Consider the following 22,570-nt stretch of genomic DNA (forward strand, 5'->3'; position numbering starts at 1 on the left):
TTCGCTTCATGGCTCGACTATTCATGCAGCTGTCCAAGTCAAGCAAATTTCCACATCGTATCAATAGATCGGCGGCTTCCAATTCTCTCCAGAACCAAAATGGACCAAAATCATTCCGATCAAAAGCCAAGAGCAAAAATCTTACCGGTAAAACTGTTCTGTTCCTCGCGAATGTGCGGAGGGCACGCCGGCCAGCGCAAAACGGAATAAATCGAAGCGTACTTCTACAACGCTCAAGCCGTCCCGTCACACGTCCTTGGACAAGTGTAATTTGTTAGCCGGAATAGTAGAAAAATGGAATAGTTTTGCTGAAGGCTGGCGCAAAAATCGCCCTTCTAGGTGGGGTCGCGAACTTGCGATGGTGGGTTTGGTGATGGCGACAGGGCAAAGATTTCTACAGCGTCATGTAGAAGACACGACGAGATGATTGACTCCTTACACCATAGCTACCAGTAAATATCGTATGAAGTCAAATCCAGGATTAATTATCAAGATTATTGCAGCTAGAAGTAGATCCATTTTAAAAACGGTTAATAATAACACACAGTGGTTTGCTTTTTACAAGCCGTTTCAGGGATCAAATTAAATATCGTAAAAGGACAGCTTTATTGCCATTTACATTCTATGAACTATCGCCTACTATATCCCACACATATTGGAAAATATTAGACAAAGCCTTTACCAGTGCATTCCCACCGCTATGCGCCGTACCCTCATCTCAATTAATAACAGATCTAATGGTGGGCCTCTTCATGCTCAGCACCCTTCTTGTGATGTTTCACTGATGTTCAGTTAGTACAGGTAGTACATAAAAGCTATATCATGAAGGAAAAACCTACAGTGAAGGTTGTAGTCGAGAGTGTAGGAGATCTAGCAGAAAATTTAGTATCGGAACAATTCACAACCCATATGAAATAAGTTAGTCATACAAGGAAGACTGTGACAATCAAGTGAACCTAGAAATCTATTAGCCATCAAATTCCAGTAAATCACAATGTCAGGACTGCATACCAATGGGACACCGGACGCGTTGTCACCGTCAAAGTATTTGGCGGTATATTTCCTGTATCCAACAGTTAGCAATCGATAGCAGAAGTCATTCCAATTCCAATTCTTCTCGTTTCCAATTGAATTTGTGCCGACTTTGAATAGATTATCATCTTACCCAAGAAGGCCCTTGCGGACTGGAGCTGGAGCTGGGCCACGGGGCAGGGCCTTGTAGAACCCGACGACGTCGGCGAGACGCTTAGCGCCAGGAGCGGCACCAAGGTTCTACAAATCAGAATCTATTAGTAAAACACACATTCATCCATAATGCTGACTCTTGCAGCTGCCAATTTGTCGTCTTGTTTTGTCTGGGGCATTTCGGAAAGAACAAATCAGCTGAGCTGCAGGTGCAGACAATTGAACTCTAGACGTTGCAAGAAGATCCCACATACCGAGGCCGAGGCGATCTTAGGGGGAATAAGGGTCGACAGCTGACGCTTGACGATGAACGACATTGTGGTCGGATTGTTGAGGAATGAGTGGTGTAGATCTCTGATTAAGCGGAGTGGGATGCGAAGTTCTTTCCGGTCCGGCATAGTGCATCGGAATCGTGGGTATTACGGTGTAAACGCGCAAAGTTGCGATAGATGCGTCCACCAACCACACCGCCGAGATGGGATGGTTATTTTCTCCTCAGTCGGGTCGGAGATTGATTGATCATCTGTATCTAAGAACGATGGTCGGCCTACATACCGCCATGAGCATCTCACGGATGGCTGCTCGACGGCCATTAGTGTCCGCCACACATCCGGCAAGCCTGCTGATCGGCCGATATAACTCAACTACATCCGTTCCATCGGGTCCCGAGACCAAGACTCCCGCTGAACCGGAACAGTTGAAGCGTTACGATATTATTAGCGGCGCACCTGAGGAGCTCTCGGCAAAGCGAATTGTTCGTATCTACCAGCGCGCGAAGACTGCCATGCAGAGCGGTACTTGGGGTAAGTTGAATGATCTTCTGTGGAAATGTAAGTAGTGAAGTAATATAACACCTTCGTGTTTGCAGAAACCAAGCCATGGAGATTGGATTGGGACATTGATCAAAAGTCGAACCGATGGGAGAATGATATGATGGGTTGGCACAGTAGTGGCGATTACATGCAGGCAACGGAGGTGAAGTTCAAGTCAAAGGAGGACGCGATCCGATTTGCAACCAATCAGGGGTGGGACTACTACATCCAGGAGCCCCATAAGCGCGACTTCCGACCAAAAGTGAGTTGTTAAGAGTATTCTTGGGTGAAGTGTGGTCTCAGGGCTAACCCTTGTATAGCAATACGCTACCAACTTCTTGCATAGCCCCGGTCCGTTGAAGCACATTCGTACGAAATGAGGACCTGCTGAACATAATAGACGCATGCTGATTGGGTGGGGTAGTTATCAGAGCCGTTGGAATCTTGATTCTTCTCTAGCTAGCGTGTCACAGTATAGTTTGGGTAATACAGGGTACAATGTTAATTAAGAATAGTATCTTTGTAGAAGTAGGATGCGGAGGTCTTCTCGAGAACACTTAATCCAGCATCTAAGAAATCGTTGCACTCGACCTTCGGTTAGGTTTGGTCTCAACGTTTTGTTAGGTATTCGCAGAATGATAATATGACCATGACACAGTCCATGACATCATGACGCGGTTAGCCTCGCACCACTGGCGAAGAGAGGCTCTACGCCGGCAGAGATCACTGTATATGTTTCGCTATGGGTAAATCTACCAAGTGGTTGTGAGCTCTTGCCAATGAACGACAACACTGCTCAGTAAGTCTCTCAACAGCTCCAATGCAAACATTGAACCCGTGAGCCACATTCCCCAGTAGTAGGGCTGTTACGAATATTCGTAATTGCGAATATTATTCGCAACGAATATTCGCCCGAATAACTATTCGCAAAATTTTGGGTTGCGAATAAAGCCTGCGAATATTATTCGCAACAATTTTCGATTGCGAATAAATTATTCGCTAAAACTTTGCGAATATTCGCAATATTCGCAATTCGCAAATTATTGAGTAGTTACTTTTATATCGGATGTCCCGTTCAGTTGCGCGTTGACGGGAAACAAATTAGTCTGCTATTCTGCTATCTATAAAATGAGATGATAACTGTATACCATGATTTTACTAGCTCTTACGTAACCTGACCCTAACCCTGACACAGTTAAGGCGCTACTGTATATACTCATTGCCTAATTGAAATGCGAATACGAATAACGAATATAGCGGATATCTGCGAATATTCGCATTCGCAACAGCCCTACCCAGTACAATGGAACTAATTTCAGAGGATTTCCGACAAGTGGTTATCTGATTTCTCGATTAATGTACGATCAAAGTATATGATAGTAATACTTACAGACGGGGCAAGGAGAGGAGAACTTCTTGGACCCTAAACCACTGGGAGATTTCCCTCTTGATCTCTGGGCCTGTCGATCGACCTACAAAAGAAAAATACTTCAAACACGAAATTAGTCATACTGTTAAGCAAACTGGGGAGGTTTTCAGCTGTCTGGTCCTGTGCTTCTCGATCGCGACTGTTCGCTGTCAGCAGGCGCCAACAAACCAAGATCGTCATCACGCGTCATTAATCACACATAAGATCTGCCGTCAGAGTGACGCAGTCAGAATGCCAACAACTGTACAGTCTACAGCAACACTCAAAATGTAATTTAAAGCTGCCATCTCGCTGTTCCTGATGACGATATCCCCGCCATCATTGACACCATCATGCTTGAAACTCCTTCAAGAGGAACCGGAGCCCACCTGGTGGCAAAGGAGCGGGGTGTAGATACTCCGCGAATTATCGATATTCGGTCTTCGCGGCAGGCCAGCACGGAGGATCCAGTGAGAAAGGATATTCTCGATGGCCTTCAATCGTCCCCGCCGAAGATACCGACATATATTCTCTATGACGCGCAAGGACTGCAGCTCTTCGATGCGATTACGCGACTAGAGTGCTACTACCTCACCGCCAGCGAACTCTCGATACTCACCCAGTATGGGAAAGATCTGGCTTCTTCTCTTCCTGACAACTCGACGGTAGTTGAACTCGGATGCGGTAGTCTCAACAAGACCCGGCTACTTCTCTATGCGCTCGAAAGCCAACGCAAGAAAACGAATTATTATGCTCTCGATCTGTCGTCTTCTGAGCTCAAGAAAGCAATCTGCGGTCTCGATCGCGGTTTGAAGTATATGTCAGTCGTCGGGCTGCATGGCACATATGACGACGGAAGAAAATGGCTGGCGCGCGCTAGATCGAAGGCATCCGGTCCACTTGTTGTGTTATGGCTCGGATCCTCGATTGGGAACTTAAGCAGAGACGATGCTGCGTCGTTTCTTTCGCAGTTTGTCTCGGAATCACTTGTGCCTGGCGACATGTTTGTTATCGGCATTGACCGACGCAATGATCCCGATGTCGTTTGGAAGGCATACAACGACGATCTTGGCATTACGCGGAAGTTCATTTTAAACGGGCTCGCACATGCCAATCGACATCTTGACCAAGTATTCCAGCTTAAGGATTGGGAGTACGAAGGCGTGTATCATAAAGAAGAAGGTTACCACGAAGCATTCTACGCGGCGCAACGTGACGTTGACATGCGCGGCATTGTCGGGAACGAATCCGGATATTTCCCGGGTGGCACGCGCATTCTGGTCGAACAAAGCTGGAAGTACAGTCCGCAGGAGGTAGCGATCCTTGCTGACCGCTGTGGGCTATTACCGCTCCAGCGCTGGACTGATGCAGCTGGAACGTACGACCTCCATTTACTACATGTCCCGCCATTTGATTTTTTCATCTCCAGCTGCGATGTGACTCGTGTCCCCAGTCTGGACAGTTGGCAGGAACTATGGAAGTCCTGGGACTTGGTATCAGAATATATGATGGCTGACGAAATGTTGCAAGAAAAGCCGATCCCGGTTCGTAATGAATGCGCATTCTACCGTGGCCACGTGCCAACGTTCTTCGATATCAAGATCACAGAGGCAGTTCCCGAGCTACGTCCACTCGAGCCTGTATACTTTCACGACATTTTCGCGCGAGGAATTGACCCTGATCTCGATGACCCCTCGCAAGTTCATTGGCATTCCAGCACTCCCCAGACGTGGCCAGCTCCTGACAAAGTCATGAAGTACAAAGACAGCGTGCGTGAAAGAATAAAATTGCTATATTCAAATGCGACGATGACACGGCATGGATGGAGAGCGATATGGATGGGATTCGAGCACGAAGCAATGCATCTCGAGACGCTAATGTACATGCTTGTGCAATCCGGCACGACGATTCCTCCTCCTGTTCCCGCCGCGTTGTGTTTTGGCATTGGCGGCCTGCCAAGCAGGTTTCCGGACACTACTACGATTGAATTGCATGACATTGAACTTGGAATGATTGACTCGGAAGATCAGGACGATGTTGTTGAGTCTGCCAGTGCTCATGAATTTGGTTGGGACAACGAAAAGCCTGCTGGTATCTTCTCGATTTCTGGCAAATTGGAAGTCTCTCGCAAGTTGATCACGAACGCCGACTACCTTGCGTATCTGCGTGAAACTGGAAGTCAGTGCATACCGCAGTCGTGGAGTGGATCCGTGGTGCGTCCGACCGTGAAGACGGTTTTCGGAGCTATCGCTTTCGGCATGACTGACGAGACCGGACCGGCGCAGTGGCCTGTTGTCGCCTCGTACAATGACTTGAAGAAGTACGCAAAGTGGAAGGGCCAAGGATGGCGTTTGCCTTCTGAAGTTGAACTCCGCGTAATCTACGACTACGCCGCATATGGTCATTCAAGCAACGGCAAATACGACATTACCCAGTCGAACGTTGCGTTCAAGTTTTGGCATCCTACCCCTCTTGCGCCCGAGATTGAGATCGCTGGTCCAGGAAGCATGGGTGTATGGGAATGGACAGCCACTGAGTTGGCACGCGTTGAGGGATTTGTACCCGGACGACTTTATCCAGAGTATACGGCTGATTTCTTTGACGGTAAGCATAATGTGGTGCTTGGCGGATCGTGGGCCACGCATCCGAGATTGTCTGGGAGGCGAAGTTTTAGGAATTGGTATCAGCGGGCGTATGAGTTCGCGTTTGTCGGTGGGCGACTGGTCAGAGACGTGCTGTAACTGGGCGCATTTTTGGTGCATGCGACGGGTGTATTTTGGCTCTAGCATCGTGTAAATATCAAGAATAACCTCCGGTGTTGTTGGATACTGGGCTGTAACATTTGATGTATTGTGTGGTGGTAGTGTGGTGGTAGAATGCAATGTTCAGTTGGAAGTTGCTCTCCACTTAATAAATAAATAATTATTAACAGGTTTAAGTTGCTCCAATTGCTCGCGCACCTCTGTATCATACTATTACCAACAGAAGCGCTGTGGTTGACAAAGATCGAACATCCTGAGGCTGTCGGGGCAATTATGGTAGTGAATCTAGTATGAGCAGATGGGGACTATGGCGCACAGGTCCGTAATAGAACAAGCGCAGCGATTGTGATTTGTGTATGCGTGACGCGATGAAAGTAAACTCACCAGGGCTCCGCAGTATCCGAATAAATCGTCCGTCAGTGCCAATTATTATCGGGCAATTTATTTGAACTTAGGCTGGGCACATTTTATATTTTTATTTTATTTTATTTTATTTTGAGCGGCACCACGACAACAGCGGTAGATTTCTGGGTAGTAGGATTACAATTGATGTGAAGAAGCTTGTTGCCGTGAAAGGTTCTGGGCTCGAAACGTGAGATGGAGAAGCAGCTGCGGCGTCTAAAGCTAAGACAGACTAAGATTCTCTCGATTATCAATAGCCTAAGCCATGCGCCAAGACAATGATAGGCGAAGAATTGGACAATCTGTTTTCCACATCATTTCTGCCACTGTTCTTAATTGTCTAAAGTTTATTGTTTATAAAACGCTGGGGTCCTGGGGATGTATTCTTTGAGAGGACGCACTCTCTGACTGTCTACCACTCTTCATGACAATATTGCAGAAGTACCCAACTATTAAATTAACAATCTGCCTAACTGCCTTCGACTTCCAAATGCGTCTAGTTATTTATTTTCTTTTATTTATATTCACGATATCTTCCAATGTTGTCGCTGTTCCAATTATTTCGCATGAATACGACACGTTGTGCCTTGTCCAGATCAATCCAACAGAAGGCGCACCATACAATGCACCCGGCAGCTTTTGGATGGTGGTATATGCAGAGTTGGACACTGTCTACCGAACGCCGTATGTTTCCACCGACAACATCATTTACGGAAAGCAAAATTACTTTATCGTATTTGTCCCTCTGGCTGGACTAGATGAGCAGTTCCACCCAGTTGGAGTCTACTTTTACAAGAATGATGGTGCGAATGGGAAAAACGTGGCTGTTGTGATTTGGAACAAACATGCATATCATTTTACGGCAAGGAATGACTATCCTGGCTACAAGTATGTAGATACAAAGGGTAAAGAACTTTGGGTAACTGCATCCTCTTTCAAACATGGAGAATATTACTGGAACTATTATCAAAATCTTTGGGGCGGCGGCCCCTCTGGCTCTATTGGCACTTTCTGGGATGGTCCCACTTCAAATGGGGCAGGTTGATATTGTCCCGCAGTGCCGTTATTGTTTTCAGTGAATAAATTAGCAAGTACATCAACGAGCACGCAGGACCACGGCGCAGGGATTGCCATGTCTTTTTCGTTCCGTCATGCGATAATACCGAGATTCTGGACAGATGCAATTCTTAATTAACTACCGGACGTCGTACGGCTGATAGTGACAAATAATACAAACATGCACGACACGGATATCTAATATACCTCTGCACGCGAGCAAGCCCAACCAAACGCCCATTATGCACACTTCTAACAATCCAAACACTAACACAACATTATATGCGAATAAATTTTCAGTCTATTCTACACGCTGTCAGATTCGTCCCTTAATGCCGTCGGCTTAGGATAAAACTCCTCCATTTCCATCTCTAGATTTCTGAAAACATTGTCTCTAAGTACCGAGAAGTAGAATGTCGCGATGCAAAGCGAGAACGATGCCAAAACGACAGTAGAACCGACAATGCAGCTCACTACTCTGAAAGAATCGGCATCCAAGACTTTTCCGAGCTCGTTTGTCGCGAGCGCATACGTTCCCTTTGGTAATGATGTCAGACACAAGTCGTAAAATAAAACAGGACGAAATTGAAATACGTACTACAGGGAAGGAGAGACCCCACCATGAAACGCCGAATCTCTTCGGTCGATAGTATAGACATCCGGCGACAGCACAGAAGAGCCAAAAAGTCGCGAATCCAACCATTACCACAGCTACTATAACACCAGCGTATGTAAAGACTGGAATTTGCACAAGAATAGGATAGCCGTGCTTCACCAGATAGGTTTCCAGGTTTTGGGAGTTTAGTAGGAATCCATATGCACCTTGACCCAATGGACCGATGGGCAAGAAACAGCTGATCATCATTTCGCGAGCAGGCATATTACCCGTCAGTAAACGCCAGCAGTACACACATGTGAACGCATAAGCCAGAATTTCGCCATTACCCCAGACCAACGTGGTCATGACGATCATGTGTGGCTTCCAGCTGTCTGGCAGATGTTCGACGATGAGTGAGCCAGTGCTCGAGTTGACGACAAGCGTAACGACGGGAAGCAAAATGACCGCGTTCAGTCCAGCTGGCTCTTTGCGGCGGTGGTGCACGAACCCAACGAACACGAGAAGCCACGCGCAAGCAAGGGAAAGAGCAAGATCGATCCACCATAGGATATAGCATGGCCAGACTGCACTCTTGCCAAATATGCCAATAGTGTCCGCAATAACGGAACTCAGACCCATAGGCATGCAACCCAAGAACATCGACTGCATCGGGTGCAAAAGCACCTGCTTGAACGTTCCGGGGAAGAGAACATGCCGTAACACTGACATTATGCAAAAGACAATTAGTAGCCCAGTTGCGAATGCCCAAAACGCAATGCCGATGTCTCTCAGCCACTCTGCGCCAAATGGATAGTTAACCAAGATAGCACTAGATATACCGGTGCCCATAACCATGCCAAACCATCTGCCTAAAATGTCAGTGTCCGCGGTTCGAACGTTCAAACACCTCACGACAAGACATACGCTGGAGAGAAATGCTTTATCCGATATAACAGCATCTCTGCTTTACTGCGACGTACTAAAACGTCGCTCTTTTCGAGCATTGTCCACAGTGGCACTTAGATCTCACTTAGTGAGTAGGCGAACAGGACCAGAACGAACAATACATGGGGGATAAAACGAACTGAAGACGCCACAGAGGGCGGTGCGCCACGTTTATATGCTCCCCTGAAATGTGTGGCGAAAGGCGGACGGTGGGGGGGCGGTGCGTGAATTATTTTGCCGGCCGAGAGGAAATCGCTGCCACACGACAAGCCACGAACGTGGGTCCAGCCTCGTCGTTTGCCACGCGGAAAGCTGAGTCACCGCCACGGAGTTAAGCCTCGGTGGCCGTGACCAACAGCCTACAGCCAAAGCAAAGCCGAGGCATCGCCGACTCCACCTCTGAAGGAAGCCACAGAATAGAGACGCCAGCAACTTGACTCTTAAATCGGGGCAATTATCATTAATTGACATACAGTATCTAGCGACCGTGTGTTACGCCAGGTCGTACACCTAAATCTCCGGTCTTTGTAGATTATAGAGCTCCCGCGTTTGCACTCTACGTCTTGGTTCTGGTGCGATAAAAGCACCTAACCCGATCCCACAGTAGAACGCGAGAAGTATGTTAGCGCAGCAAACCGCTGCACTGACAAGTTGGCGCATGGCAATCTAAAGGTATGACCCACACAAGTAGTCATTCATTTGTCGTTACTAGCCAGCAAAATATTGCTGATGTATAAACTCCATTAGACGCTCATGTACTATATATGACAAACTTTAACCCGTCCCATGATCAAATTTTTGTTCCGCCGCTAATCATCCAAATGTAACGATTCGATAATTTACACAACGACACCGGAGTTGCTGGCAATTCGCGGCCACAGATCCGCACACTCCTTGCCGACAGGGCCAGTGATGGCCGATCCCTTCATCTCACCCTTGGGGTTAACAATAACACCGGCGTTGTCCTCGAAGTACAAATAGATACCGTCTTTTCTTCTCCATGGCTTTGACTGACGAACGACAATGGCAGGCATGACCTTCTTACGGAGCTCGGGCTTTCCCTTTTTGACAGTGGCCTAATCAAATCTCCATCAGAACTTTACCCTTGCAGCAAATTTTGAACCCCAGAGTAAAACATACCATAACCATGTCACCGACACCAGCGGCAGGGAGACGGTTCAATCGCGCGCCCACACCCTTGACAGAGATAATGTACAAGTTTCGTGCGCCAGAGTTGTCGCAGCAGTTAAGGATCGCGCCGACCGGAAGACCGAGCTATGGTACCAATTAGAACAGTTATCCTTCTATTAAACAATATGCTCCTTCTTGACCACACTACATGCGAACGGGATAATCAACTGAGCAAGTCGCTGCGGAATGTACATACCGAGATCCTGTACTTGTTACCAGATGAACCAGCTCCTACACATCATCGTTAATGCCAGATCTTTATCACAAATAATCACCCTCCCTTCCTGTAACGAGAAGAAAGTAGTACATACCAGCTTTAGACATTTTGTACTATATGTGCAGAACTTGCGTGAATTAGAAACCTGAGCAAGCAACACGACAATTCCGCGATGGTCGATTCAGAATTGACGGCCTGTCATCAACACCGTGCACGGCAATATCAGCTGGATCCTGTGACTGCTTTCTGCCCTAGATGCATTAATCAATGTAGGGTTACATTCAAACCAAAGTTAAAGTTTACAGAAGCCAATCACCTCGACTGTCGTCCCCCCCTGAATTAATAGCCCTTACCCACAATCTTCTACTGACCGGCGGGCGGGGTGCAATTATTACAATTATTATTGTTTGTGGCATGCCCAAGCAATAAATAGTCATAAACAAGGAAATAGTGATATCGCGCACGTGTTCCATTTGTACATTATACACACGCAATACACTACATCATCTCAGACATTTCGTACAATAATCGCCGATAACTACTGCTTACTAGATGCGGCAGGCGTGTCATCGTCTTCGTCGTCTTCATCAGCGTCCATCATTACCATGTCGCCACCATCGTCCTTGTAATTTCGAATATCACGACGTCCGCCTTCACCCTCATCCTCACTGTCACTGAGCTCACCATCCTTCTGAATATTAGAGTCCCAAGCTTCCTGACTACCACCGCGCATTTCCTTGCTCTCCTCGGTATCCTCTTCGGGCTCCTCCTCGGGCGCGTCGCGAGGGACGTCAGTCATCTGGACACTAGGAGCGAACTTCGTACGTGACAGGTTCTCTAAAACGGTTGTACGGATGCGATCAAGGTATTCCTTGCTATTGGCGTTCTGCATATTTGACGGCCGCACCTCAAGCTGATAGTCAGGACCGTAGTATTCGTAATAGTCATTGTAAGGGATTTCTAGTATCGTCAGAATTGCACAATTATAATTGAACGTCACTCGTACATACCAGGTCCAACAATCTGGCCGACTAGTAAGCCGGTCTCATAAGTCCATGTCCGCGCAACATTTCGCATCGTGTAGCCACCGCCACCAACAACCAACGTCGGCAAACCAAAGCTCTTGACAAAGCTAACACAATTGGCATGACCTTTCATACTGAGATTGAAACACCCGAGACGATCACCAGAAAGCGAGTCGCCGCCACACTGGAGCACGACAGCCGTTGGTCGGTACCACTCCATGATGGCGGTAATAACCGGCTCGAAGACGGACTTATACGTCACATCGTCGATGCCGTCGCGTAATGGGAAATTGACTGCGTAATTTTTGCCCTTTCCAATGCCAATGTCGCGCAGCTCACCAGTGCCTGGGAAATATTCGCCGTATTTGTGGAAACTGCAAGTCATGACTCTGTCCGTTGTGTAGAAAGCCTCCTCGACACCGTCACCGTGATGAACGTCGATGTCGATATACACAACTCGAGGATGGTACCGTAGAAGCTCGAGAATGCCAAGCACAATATCTAGAAACAATCAGACCTCAACTCTCGATCTCGCCAAAGTGACGAACTTACCGTTCACATAGCAAAATCCACTAGCCTCGCTCTTCTTCGCATGATGGAGACCACCCGCCCAATTAATAGCAATATCACATTTCCCCCGATTAAGTCGAGCCGCGCCCTCTATATTTCCCAGTCAGTTTTGCCCACTGACGCGTACTTCAACAACGACTTACCCATCGAACCGCCACCACTAATACTGCAAAACTCGAACAACCCATCAAATACGGGACAGTCATCGCCGACATTAAACTTCACCTGCTCTTTGGCAAACATATCCATATTGTCCGGTGTTACCCGCGACAAGAAGTCCACGTATTCATCAGTGTGAAATTGGCACATTTCCTGCTTTGTGGCAGGCTTTGCTCGCTATTGTCATCAAGTCATAGGTTAGTAAGCCAACCTTCGTATAGAGGGCTAAATGCAATATAATATAGACGTACATATATCTCCATTTTCTTGTATAATCCATAATTCATGACTAAACTGTGGGCCATCCTTATCCGGTGAGGCTTCATCGGATGGCCAGCTCCATACGCATAATTTCCAACGTCGGCTAGTACAACCATTAGCTCGGTCTTTCGATCTCTCAGTCCAGCTTATCTGTCCGTTTCGAAATCACGAACCGCTGGATGCGAGAACGTAACGAGGCTGTTGCTTACAATCATAGAAATAAGCCACTCCTACATCAGTCAAACATGGTCAGCATGGCCAATACACTAAACCGCATATTCTCTTCGATATGACACGCGGCACTCACTTTGCTTCTGAGAGGACAGAACTATCGGATCTAACGGTGCGGCCGGGTACGACATCCTAGATACTGCGCTTATTGTGGAAATTGGGTCGCTCTGCTGTGTTGCGACCTACTCAATGATCCAGAATAGTTCACGTTGAGTATAATATAATACTAAAGCTACAGACTATAAAGCAAGTGCAAGACCTAATGGACGGAACGACAGTAATAGCGCCAAACGGTGCCAAAGTTCGAAAGTGCGGCAGCGGATGAAATATAATCGATATCTCTCTGCGAAAGCAACTCTAAATACGGCCATAACTCCCGGCCAGCGCGGCGGAGACAAACGAACGTTAGTATCATATTATGGGGAAATTAGTGCCGGCCGAGCCATTCAGTATTAGGGCCACGGTTTAAATTTTACCGAGGGGCTGGTACCGGCATCCCGAACTCTAGAACAGTTCCGAGGTCTCCATCTCAGAAGCAACTCCAAACACACAGTTGTCCGACGTATTTGAAGCATGCTCTTTGCATAAGTTGCAATGAATCCTCTAGTACGGCAGTTTTTTATTATTCGGCGCTCGTTCGGTTTCGCTTCGCCGTCGTTGCTTAGCTGTCAGCCATCATGCTACCGGTCTTTCATGAGCACTCCTATTCAGAATTCGACACTTCGGCAAGTTATCCGGGGCGAGCGCAAACCAAAACGGCCTGTCAAGATCTCAGAGTCTCCCTCATTGGATAACTGTCCGCAACGAAAGGGTGTTGTCGTGCGTGTTGCGACTATGAAGCCCAAGAAGCCCAATTCTGCGCAGCGAAAAGTTGCCAGAGTCAAGTTATCGAACGGAAAGATGTGTTATGCGTATATATCTGGAGAAGGCCATAACGTAAGTAGGTCTGCTTGGGAAGGTGCGAGTGCAGGGCTAACTGCCATGGGGATAGGCTCAGGAGCATTCGGTTGTTTCCGTCCGGGGTGGCCGTTCGCAGGATTTGCCTGGTGTGCGATATCACCTGGTTAGAGGTGTGTGCTGCATATTTTAGATCGTATTATGAGGCTAGCTGACGTCCAAGCAGGTGGTCGAGACTTGGGTGGGGTTCCTAATAGATCGACATCCCGATCAAAATACGGAAGTAAGTAAATTCATGCGGCCGTTATGGAATTGTGACTGACATGCTTGCTACAGCGAAGAAGCCGTCATCCAAATAGGAGTTTTCTTGACCTATATTATTTGGATGTACTAGATTTTGTATATATGCTTCTAGCTGGTCAACTAGACAAGTACTTGTATAATATGATGTTACTTTGCAAGTTCTGACCTATTGTTTCTCATGCAATTAATATTAGCATTAGCTAACATATTCTACAAAAATTCTTCAATCACAAGCATATCCTCCTCTCTAACTCCAGTCGCCTCCTCTCTAAGTTCTAACCACCTGACATTCTCAAACACACCTTCCGTCTGCTTCGCAATTGCATCGACAGCTGCCTCGGCAACAAGTAAGCAAACAGCGTCATACCCACCCGCGCCAGGTACAACACCGCCCAAAACCCCAGGCAAAGCGCTGCAGGCATCCAGTAATTTCGTCTGCTGCACCGGCTCTATCTGCGCTCCGGATCCAGCAGTCATACTCCTCAAATTAAATCTAATCTCGACAATAGCGTCCACAACTTGCACAAACAACTCCCCGGTCCGTCCACCGTTCGAATGCCCAAGCTGTGCGACATCTGATGCACCGACCTTCAGCACCTCGTCCACAAACGCGTCGTATTCTTCTGGGTCTTTCGCTGCCTGCTCACCAAGTCCGATCATGGCGGCAATCAAGTTCTCATTAGCTTTCCCTAGAGCTGTCCACACCGCACTCGCACTCTCGCCTCCGTCCTTCCGCCACCGGAGCACCATCTGTACCATGGCAGGTGTCTCGGATCCGCCGGTAACATCGCCCATCAACAGTCTCATCCGTCGTGGCAACGAACATTCACGCGTACCGACATTCCAATCCGCTTCAATAACTTTTTGCAGCGACAACAGGTACAAGGCTTCAGCTTCGAATGACGTCGGCGCGGGTGGTAGTGAGGAGATGATGGACGGCTGGAAACGGCGGTAGACTATAGATCCGAACACGGCGCAGGCGACATCGAATCCTGAGCCCACTTTACCTTGTGCATTGCAGTGGGCTAATTGTGCAAGTTTGTGTAGTATTACCTTGGTTTGCGCCGCATCTGGGTTCATATCGCCGTAGAACGACAGTAGCGCGGCGACCAGGGAGGTCGTTAGTGCAGCGGAGGATCCCAAGCCTGTTTTAGGTACTGCCGTGATCGGGAGCGGATGTTTGTTAAACCTCGGGACAGCGTCACTTGGTTGCGAATGGTAGGCGTTGTCGGAGAGAATTGTCATTGTTAGCGACGGCAAGGTGGTTTGCAAAGTGCCCGTGGCCGAGAGATAGTTCATGACTGTCGCGATTGCGGATTGCACGAATGGGTTCCGACGATCTGGAGTTATCGCAGGCAAGCTCACGAAGCCAGTTATTGGTGACTGGCAGACCGTGTAGCTCCATTCTCCTTCTTGGAATTGTGGACTCAGGACAGTGATCGTCGGGAGTGTAGAGTCGAGAGATGGACTGGGGCACGTAATCGCGTAGATTCTGGCTGAGAGTGCAGTCACGAATGAGGAATTCTCTGCGTCAAGAACAAGATAACCACCGGCTAGAAGAGCTTTTCCAGGAGCCGAGAAGCAGCGCCTAGAAGGGGTCATTGCAGCTGATTGTATTCACGCTACCCCGTGATGGAACACACGCTTTGTCAAGCCAAAGTTGCTGCAGACGCTGTGCTGGGACTGAACAGTGGAACTGATCTCCTACCAATTGTAACGTGGATCAGTAGATTGATATATAATCAATACGAATAATCCCGAACATAGAACAATGTAGTGAAGCGCGCTTCTGCTTTGCCAGAGCGATAATCTGACGGAGGTGGAGTTTACGACGCGTAGTCCCAAAGTTCACAGTTGACAGCAACGTCAACGCGGCGACCTGGGCACTAAAGTTTGCCAAACACGGCTTCGTATCACGCGTGGATCCAACTTATAAGTCCAAACAGATAAATAAAAGTAAGGCGTGTTTTTCGAATCCTCAGCCTACCATATACAATCTGCTTGTCTAAGGTCTACAGTTGCTTATTGTACAGACGCACGTCGTATATCAAAATTACAATATCGATTAAATTGATAGTTATGAGTCGACCAATGTTATCTGTCACCAAAAGATCAATCAACAAGCCTTCAGGAGTACTACCCAAACAATCGCGATATAATACATAATTTTAGCTCTGCTGATGCCACTCCGACGGTCGTTTCATCTCCATGACATCGAAGTACCGTGGCGTGCACGAGTATCCCTTCCAGATGAAATTATCCACGGGGTTACACGAGCACTTAAGCTTCAATCTGTCTGCTTTGTTGGTTGGGCAGTTTGTAAACGGGACGTGCCAGTAGCCGATATCGTCGAAGAAATGGACTTTTTCTTTCGGCAAAAAGAGAGCAGCTGCGATGGAATGTACGGGTGCGTCGCCCCAGCGCTCGTAGAAGAAACCGCCTTCCTGGTCAAGGAAGTCGAAGAAGTCAGTGTACGCCTTGGATCGCCAAAAATCGAGGTTTCCGATTTCGAAATTACTCCAGAAATGGCACTTATTGTACGTGATGCCGTTGTCGTCTGAGAGCCATTTCATGAGGTTGTTCTCAGCAATGTGTTCGGGGTGTTCCTTAATGAATTTCTTAACGGAGTTCCAGAGGGTTGGAATAGTTTCGATGTACTCGTACAGCGAAAGTGTGAATCCGTAGTCGTAAGCGTTTTCCTCCATATATTTGAACACGTCATAGTCGACGTCGCAGTGGAGAGTGATGTCGGGCTCGACGCGCCAGTAGTACTTGTACGCTTTCATGAGCTCCTGCTGGAAAAAGAAACCGCTTTCGAACCGACACATGTGTCTGTAGCTAACGGAATCGCCGTAAATAATCTGTTTCTGCCGCATTTGCTCGCGCACCTCGGCCGCCTTCTCCTGATCGATCCAGTCCGGGTATCCCCAATGCTCTTTCGGGATCTTGCCGTACTTTACGGTCCCGCTAATCAGGGACGATGTAATTTCCTTGAAATTATCATCAAAATCGTCGTCGTTCAAGAAGACCCAGTCGTAGTGGTATTTTCGGTTGAACCTGTCCTCGACATGACGGATAGACTTCACGAGCGACCAAATGTCCTGGTTGCGTGCCAATGTGACGAATGTAGCGTTCGCGCGAACATAGTCCTCGCCTTTGTCCACAGGCGCAGCCGCAGTCTTCGCGTCCACGGTCGGCTTCTCTTCGTCCTTAACGTCTTCCTTCACAGACTCAGCCGGCTTGTCTTCTGACTTCGCTGGCGCATTTTGTTCCTGCCCGGGAGTGGACGTCGACTTCTCGTAGTACCCTGCAGCGCGTGACAGCGCAGTCAGACTGGAAGGATTTGTGACTTTGTACAGAATCACAATCAAAACAAACGCGAGAGCCGCAAGTCGCGCGATTCGGAGCGTCGATGCGCGAGGCATCGTGATTTGACAATGATGGTCGGAGGGATCGCGATGACTCCCGCTTATTTAGACAGTCCTTCTGAGTATCCCCACTTAGTTCCCTGATCTCAATACCCGTTTTGTGTACGAATGATTGATATCGGGGGAAAAAGCTGTCCAACAATCTCTCACGCAATCTGACAATGAAGACGACGCAGAAGGAAGGGTCTACTTGACTGAAATTGCGAACGACTAAGTGATGCGACGCTTACCCCTGCATTCGGAAGTCGCCTTTGCCGGCAGAATACTATTTTTGTACCTATATGTCACGATTTCGAAAAAATCCACGAACAACCGTAAGCATTATCACAATGTACAATTAAAATAATTTTCCAAATTTTTATATAATTAATTCCGATGTTATTTGAGCTCTAGGAGACCAAACAGAAGACGCATTTTTGCAGGCGGGGTAAGTTATAATTCATCAGGACCGTGACGCATGACGGATATGGCGTAGATATGACGTGATACGACTAGGGTTCTGTAAGCATCCCAGGGTTGTGTACCGTTAACCTTTTCGGACAGCGCATACAATCGTAAAAATGAATAGCAAGCCTGAGATATAGTGAGTTATAGATGATAAATCATAAATGCCATGTGCATGTACAATTGACAAGCGTTTGTCAAGCGAGCAATGATATAGGCGAGGGCACGATCATATGTAGATGGAGTTGGCGTTGTCAAAGCGTTGGGTCTGGTGCCGTCTAATACAATGGAACTCGTCCGAATAGCAACCGCACTACTCTTACAATGAATTGTCAACTGAGGCGGCGCAGAGAACTAGAATGCAAATCTATAGCATGGTTCACCTGGATCGAAATCTTATTATTTTGGCAAGTATGCACTGGAGACCATATATCGTCTTGCGACAACGCAATTGATGGCAGAGTAGAAGGAGACAGCCCCGGTCTCCACAATCGAGCGCAAACATAGCCTGCTTTCGATCGACAGTTAGACGTATTATAGCAGAACTACATGATATAATTCGAAATCTGATCATAGAACGGCAATTCTGGCAAGATTGACGCACAAAAAGTTCTAAGCACCCGGCTGAGCGACTACCCTAACCCTTGCTGTGTTGAGCCGCATGGAGACAAATGGGCAAAGCTGTAAATAACAATCTCATCTACTAATCGATGTAGGCTTGCCCGGGTCAGTCGAGGCCGCTTCTCACGGCACAGTCGTGAGTGCAGGCAAAAGAAGGCGAAGAATGGACCAGTGGAGCACTTTTTTGGTCGGTGCAGGCCTTGTGGCGATGCACGCAGCTCTGTGCCGGTTAGCCGTCTTCGTACCCTTCGCCCGTTTGCCTTTGTAGTGCATTCTATTGTATCCTGTCAGTGTCAATGAGTTGACATGGCGGCAGCATGACTCTCACAGAGAGATCCGGCACTCAGACTCTGAAGCACTAAACAAAATAATTGTTATTTAAAGTGGTCACATTGAATACTACAACAAAAAGGCTGCGAAAGGAGGCAAAGTGGACGAGTGGGTGATTATGGTACGTGCGGTGGGGGGCGGTGGCCACTGTGGCTGATGCCTGGATATTCGGCATCGCGAATGCACACAGTTCAGTGAGAAATCTCAGTCAGTGATTTATTTAGAATAGAGTCCCTGTACAACACAATGGGCACCTTGTTCTTAGGTGAATTGGGTACGGACTGGCCTTCAGCTGTTGCTGTACCAGCCTTCCGCGCCTTGTACCGCGATACGATCGACTGCTTCCATAATATCATAGCTGCTGTTCGCGGTCCTCCATTACCCGCAGAGAATACGTCTACAGGATCCACTCCTGCCTCTGAAGTGTAGTCGGTTATAAATACCACCAGGGATCATCCTGTAGGGATCTCGTCGAAATATCTGATATCATATAGCACGGGCATAGGGATCTCGTCGAAGTATCTGACACTACCATGGACAACGAACCCACAAGCTCTTCACGTCGACTAGACTCGATTCCTCGGCCCCTCGCTTGTCATTCCGAACTGTGTCCTAGTGCATCGCCTGCCGAGAGCCGTTCCCTGTCGGCAGTACCGTTGGCTTGGAAGATTGCGGAGCGCATTACCTGTATAACTGCGTTCTTGGCAGCTTCCTTTTTGTGCCTGTTTTTATCGAATCGAATGAATTCACAACGGTAGTGGTACTCAGGATCTTCGCCTGTCGAAATTGTACCTCATGTTAATAACGACCATGTAGAAAGACAAAAATCGATAAACGCTAAATCGCCACGACTTCGTGGCGGTGCCCACCCTGATGACCAACTCGCTGTACCGACAGGCTCATCCACCAAGCAAATCGCACTTGCGTCTTGCTCCGGGGGACTATAGTCAATTGCATTCATTAGCTCAGAGTGCAAGGTTTTGGATACGTCAGTGTAGCGAATCCCCTTGTTCTGTACCTTAATTCTCTCTGCCTGACTAAAATAAAGCTTAATGGCACCGCCACGCACAACCATGGCCAGTTCCCGTTGAATTTCCGTGATGGAGGCCCGCCAGTATTCTTTGACCGACATCCTCCAGTTGATGCCCTCTTCGACTGTCGCTGTTATTTTTGAAATCCATCTGTCTGATACAGTCGGGCTTGAGAATACTTAGCTGTTTACGTCATTGTAACCCGAACAGGGAGAGCGGTATCACTGAATTGTCTACACCTTGTAATCCAAGGCTGCCAATCTCCACTACGGCTAAACGGCCCAGCATACGATGGTTTTGGCTGAAGTAACTGCCCGCACACATGGGTGCCCGGTACATCGGCACGCCTACTGCACGGCTCTGGTTTCTCTGCTTTGTCATGTTCTCTTCACAGTTATTCATAGTGCTATATATTCCCAGTCTGCGTCCTGCCCATATCTGTCCTGCCACTGTCTTCTTCTGTCATCTATTCCTGTCTGCCTTTCATTCCCTCGCAATATATCACGACCTTCACTATGGCGGACCATGCATCCGCGTCAAACACGAATGGCGCAGACTCCGAGTCGACCACCTCGGCCGAAGAACTCAAGCTTGAACTCCAGAAATCCAACCAACCGTACCTCCACACCGCCGACACGGCCATCTCGCCGCTCGACGCCGCCAACTTCCCTGTCGGTGTAGTCCGATCGACAGCTGATCTGACCGAATACATCTCGCCGCAGCCAACAGGTTATATCGCTGAACCAGATGGGTTCAAGCTCGTGACGTTCACGCCGGACGATCCTGAGAACCCGAAGAATTGGTCGAAAATTTATAAATGGTATTGCACCATGACGGTCGCCTTGTTGTGTTTTGCAGTTGCGTTTGGGTCTGCTGTTGTCACGGGAGATTTGGAAGGTGTCGCGGAACACTTTCATGTTTCTCTGGAAGTTGCGATTTTGACAGTTACGCTTTTCGTCGTTGGCTTCGGTAGGTTGCGTTCTGGCTCTATAGCCGTATGCCTTTTTGATACTAAATAGTCTGACAGGAGTCGGTCCTATGGTTTTCGCTCCTGCGTCGGAGTTGTGGGGAAGACAGATTGTGTACATCAGTACTCTCGGCATTGCAGTAGTTTTCATTATTCCGTGTGCTGTCGCGAAGAATATCGGCACCCTTCTCGTCTGCCGCTTAATCGATGGCATTGCTTTCTCTGCACCAATGACGATTGTCGGTGGCACTCTGGCAGACCTCTGGAATAACGAAGAGCGAGGTACAGCCATGGCTGCTTTCTCCGCCGCGCCCTTTATCGGTCCGTGTATTGGTCCTATCGTCGGTGGCTTTATCGGGGATACCGTCGATTGGCGGTGGATTTACTACGTCATGCTCATCTTCACTGGCGTCGTCTACATTCTTGTCTGCTTCACCATTCCCGAGACATATGCTCCCGAACTTCTCAAGCGACGGGCCAAGAAGTTGCGAAAGCAGACGGGCGATAATTCGTACGTGACTGACCTCGAGCGGAGCCCGCGTCCGATCGGCGAGATGATTGCGGTTAATTTGTATCGTCCGTTCATTCTACTGTTCGGGGAGTTGATTGTATTTTTGATTTCGATTTACATGTCCGTTATTTACGGTCTCTTATACATGTTTTTCTTCGCGTATGTTCCGTTTATGGTTGGTTTACGCCTTAGAATTCTGCTGACAAAAGTAGTTACCCCGTCGTTTTCCAAGAAGGCAAGAACTTCAAGCTCGGTCCAGTTGGTCTCATGTTCATTCCTATCGCCGTCGGCGTCCTTGTCTCCGCCCTGATTGCCCCGTTTGTCAACCGCCACTACCTGAAAATGGTCAAGAAATACAACGGCCACCCACCGGCTGAAGTCCGGTTAATCCCAATGATGTTCTCATGCTGGCTCATTCCCATCGGTCTCTTCATCTTCGCCTGGACATCATACCCGCGGCTCAGCTGGGTCGGCCCTTGTCTCGCGGGCTTCCCGTGTGGTCTCGGCTTCTGCCTTCTCTACAATTCTGCCAACAACTATTTGGTCGACTCGTACCAACACCACGCCGCTTCCGCCCTCGCAGCGAAGACTTGCCTCCGGTCGCTCTGGGGCGCAGCCGTACCACTCTTCACGATCCAAATGTATCACAGACTAGGCAACGAGTGGGCAGGCTCGCTTCTCGCGTTCATTGCGCTCGCCTGTTGCTTGATTCCGTATCTTTTTTACATCTTTGGCTCTCGGATTAGGGCGCGGTCTAAGTACGCTTTTTCACCTGATGACGAAATCGCAGAGAAGATGGCACATGGGGTGGGTAAGGAGAAGCAATCTGTCTGAATTCGACATTTGCGCACATTATGTTCGTGAGTATGGAGTCGGGGAAGGAAAAGGCAGCGCGGTTGGCGTTCTAGCTGTTTGGCGTTCCGTTCACATCTGCATTTCAGAGTTATAGGTTATAGAATATACATGAATTGCATTTCCAGTGCAGGGCTCAGCAAGACGCAATCCTACAACTACAATTAAGAACATCCGGGATTAGGTAGCGTCCGTAGTGGACACACATCATGTTGCCAGACGCCTCTGTGGCAATAGTGGTGGAATTGTTGAGGATTTAGCGTGCGACACAGAAGACGGGTCACACCTTTTCGATGTCGGCTTGTCTAGGCAACTTAAAAAACGGGCACTTTGCTCTGACATCTTCCGAGATCAAACTGCGTTG

The 22,570-nt window shown here is 48.1% G+C and overlaps 11 protein-coding genes across 11 annotated transcripts; 5 read left to right on the forward strand and 6 right to left on the reverse strand.

Moving 5' to 3' along the window:
- Window positions 1-441: 441 nt before the first annotated feature.
- POJ06DRAFT_242730 (mitochondrial F1-F0 ATP synthase subunit F of fungi-domain-containing protein) lies at window positions 442-1,536 on the reverse strand. The gene is made up of 6 exons (XM_056186253.1): window positions 1,440-1,536; window positions 1,166-1,272; window positions 1,012-1,063; window positions 930-956; window positions 840-870; window positions 442-781 (listed from the first exon to the last, which is right to left on the reverse strand). The coding sequence occupies exons 1-6, from the start codon at window positions 1,500-1,502 to the stop codon at window positions 735-737; spliced, it is 327 nt and encodes a 108-aa protein (XP_056047209.1). The 5' UTR covers window positions 1,503-1,536; the 3' UTR covers window positions 442-734.
- POJ06DRAFT_242735 (ETC complex I subunit conserved region-domain-containing protein) lies at window positions 1,537-2,813 on the forward strand. The gene is made up of 3 exons (XM_056186254.1): window positions 1,537-1,988; window positions 2,054-2,259; window positions 2,318-2,813. Exons 1-3 carry the CDS (start codon window positions 1,661-1,663, stop codon window positions 2,375-2,377), a joined length of 594 nt encoding a protein of 197 aa, XP_056047210.1. The 5' UTR covers window positions 1,537-1,660; the 3' UTR covers window positions 2,378-2,813.
- Window positions 2,814-3,292: 479 nt separating this feature from the next.
- Window positions 3,293-6,340, forward strand: POJ06DRAFT_242736 (uncharacterized protein). Its single transcript, XM_056186255.1, has 2 exons — window positions 3,293-3,338; window positions 3,388-6,340. The coding sequence occupies exon 2, from the start codon at window positions 3,759-3,761 to the stop codon at window positions 6,144-6,146; it is 2,388 nt and encodes a 795-aa protein (XP_056047211.1). The 5' UTR covers window positions 3,293-3,338; window positions 3,388-3,758; the 3' UTR covers window positions 6,147-6,340.
- Window positions 6,341-6,829: 489 nt separating this feature from the next.
- POJ06DRAFT_242738 (uncharacterized protein) lies at window positions 6,830-7,711 on the forward strand. The gene has a single exon (XM_056186256.1). It carries the CDS (start codon window positions 6,994-6,996, stop codon window positions 7,612-7,614), a length of 621 nt encoding a protein of 206 aa, XP_056047212.1. The 5' UTR covers window positions 6,830-6,993; the 3' UTR covers window positions 7,615-7,711.
- On the reverse strand, window positions 7,712-9,352 carry POJ06DRAFT_242739 (voltage-dependent anion channel). The gene is made up of 3 exons (XM_056186257.1): window positions 9,148-9,352; window positions 8,224-9,088; window positions 7,712-8,162 (listed from the first exon to the last, which is right to left on the reverse strand). Exons 1-3 carry the CDS (start codon window positions 9,225-9,227, stop codon window positions 7,932-7,934), a joined length of 1,176 nt encoding a protein of 391 aa, XP_056047213.1. The 5' UTR covers window positions 9,228-9,352; the 3' UTR covers window positions 7,712-7,931.
- A 487-nt stretch (window positions 9,353-9,839) lies between these two features.
- On the reverse strand, window positions 9,840-10,796 carry POJ06DRAFT_242743 (ribosomal protein L14 domain-containing protein). Its single transcript, XM_056186258.1, has 4 exons — window positions 10,671-10,796; window positions 10,556-10,590; window positions 10,309-10,443; window positions 9,840-10,244 (listed from the first exon to the last, which is right to left on the reverse strand). The coding sequence occupies exons 1-4, from the start codon at window positions 10,681-10,683 to the stop codon at window positions 10,008-10,010; spliced, it is 420 nt and encodes a 139-aa protein (XP_056047214.1). The 5' UTR covers window positions 10,684-10,796; the 3' UTR covers window positions 9,840-10,007.
- A 215-nt stretch (window positions 10,797-11,011) lies between these two features.
- On the reverse strand, window positions 11,012-13,251 carry POJ06DRAFT_242747 (uncharacterized protein). The gene is made up of 7 exons (XM_056186259.1): window positions 12,899-13,251; window positions 12,801-12,821; window positions 12,582-12,694; window positions 12,315-12,507; window positions 12,154-12,261; window positions 11,587-12,102; window positions 11,012-11,536 (listed from the first exon to the last, which is right to left on the reverse strand). The coding sequence occupies exons 1-7, from the start codon at window positions 12,951-12,953 to the stop codon at window positions 11,115-11,117; spliced, it is 1,428 nt and encodes a 475-aa protein (XP_056047215.1). The 5' UTR covers window positions 12,954-13,251; the 3' UTR covers window positions 11,012-11,114.
- Window positions 13,252-13,257: 6 nt separating this feature from the next.
- Window positions 13,258-14,228, forward strand: POJ06DRAFT_242748 (ribosomal protein S12/S23-domain-containing protein). Its single transcript, XM_056186260.1, has 4 exons — window positions 13,258-13,758; window positions 13,814-13,892; window positions 13,946-14,002; window positions 14,056-14,228. The coding sequence occupies exons 1-4, from the start codon at window positions 13,417-13,419 to the stop codon at window positions 14,076-14,078; spliced, it is 501 nt and encodes a 166-aa protein (XP_056047216.1). The 5' UTR covers window positions 13,258-13,416; the 3' UTR covers window positions 14,079-14,228.
- On the reverse strand, window positions 14,229-15,901 carry POJ06DRAFT_242752 (ribosomal protein S5 domain 2-type protein). The gene has a single exon (XM_056186261.1). The coding sequence runs from the start codon at window positions 15,622-15,624 to the stop codon at window positions 14,233-14,235; it is 1,392 nt and encodes a 463-aa protein (XP_056047217.1). The 5' UTR covers window positions 15,625-15,901; the 3' UTR covers window positions 14,229-14,232.
- A 120-nt stretch (window positions 15,902-16,021) lies between these two features.
- POJ06DRAFT_242753 (nucleotide-diphospho-sugar transferase) lies at window positions 16,022-17,828 on the reverse strand. Its single transcript, XM_056186262.1, has one exon. It carries the CDS (start codon window positions 17,445-17,447, stop codon window positions 16,191-16,193), a length of 1,257 nt encoding a protein of 418 aa, XP_056047218.1. The 5' UTR covers window positions 17,448-17,828; the 3' UTR covers window positions 16,022-16,190.
- A 2,126-nt stretch (window positions 17,829-19,954) lies between these two features.
- POJ06DRAFT_6823 (major facilitator superfamily domain-containing protein) lies at window positions 19,955-22,344 on the forward strand. Its single transcript, XM_056191392.1, has 3 exons — window positions 19,955-20,845; window positions 20,904-21,513; window positions 21,567-22,344. Exons 1-3 carry the CDS (start codon window positions 20,392-20,394, stop codon window positions 22,186-22,188), a joined length of 1,686 nt encoding a protein of 561 aa, XP_056047219.1. The 5' UTR covers window positions 19,955-20,391; the 3' UTR covers window positions 22,189-22,344.
- The last annotated feature ends 226 nt before the right edge of the window (window positions 22,345-22,570 follow it).

This window comes from Lipomyces tetrasporus, assembly GCF_029532465.1.
Source record: "Lipomyces tetrasporus strain NRRL Y-64009 chromosome Unknown POJ06scaffold_1, whole genome shotgun sequence".
NCBI classification, from domain to species: Eukaryota; Fungi; Ascomycota; class Lipomycetes; order Lipomycetales; family Lipomycetaceae; genus Lipomyces; species Lipomyces tetrasporus.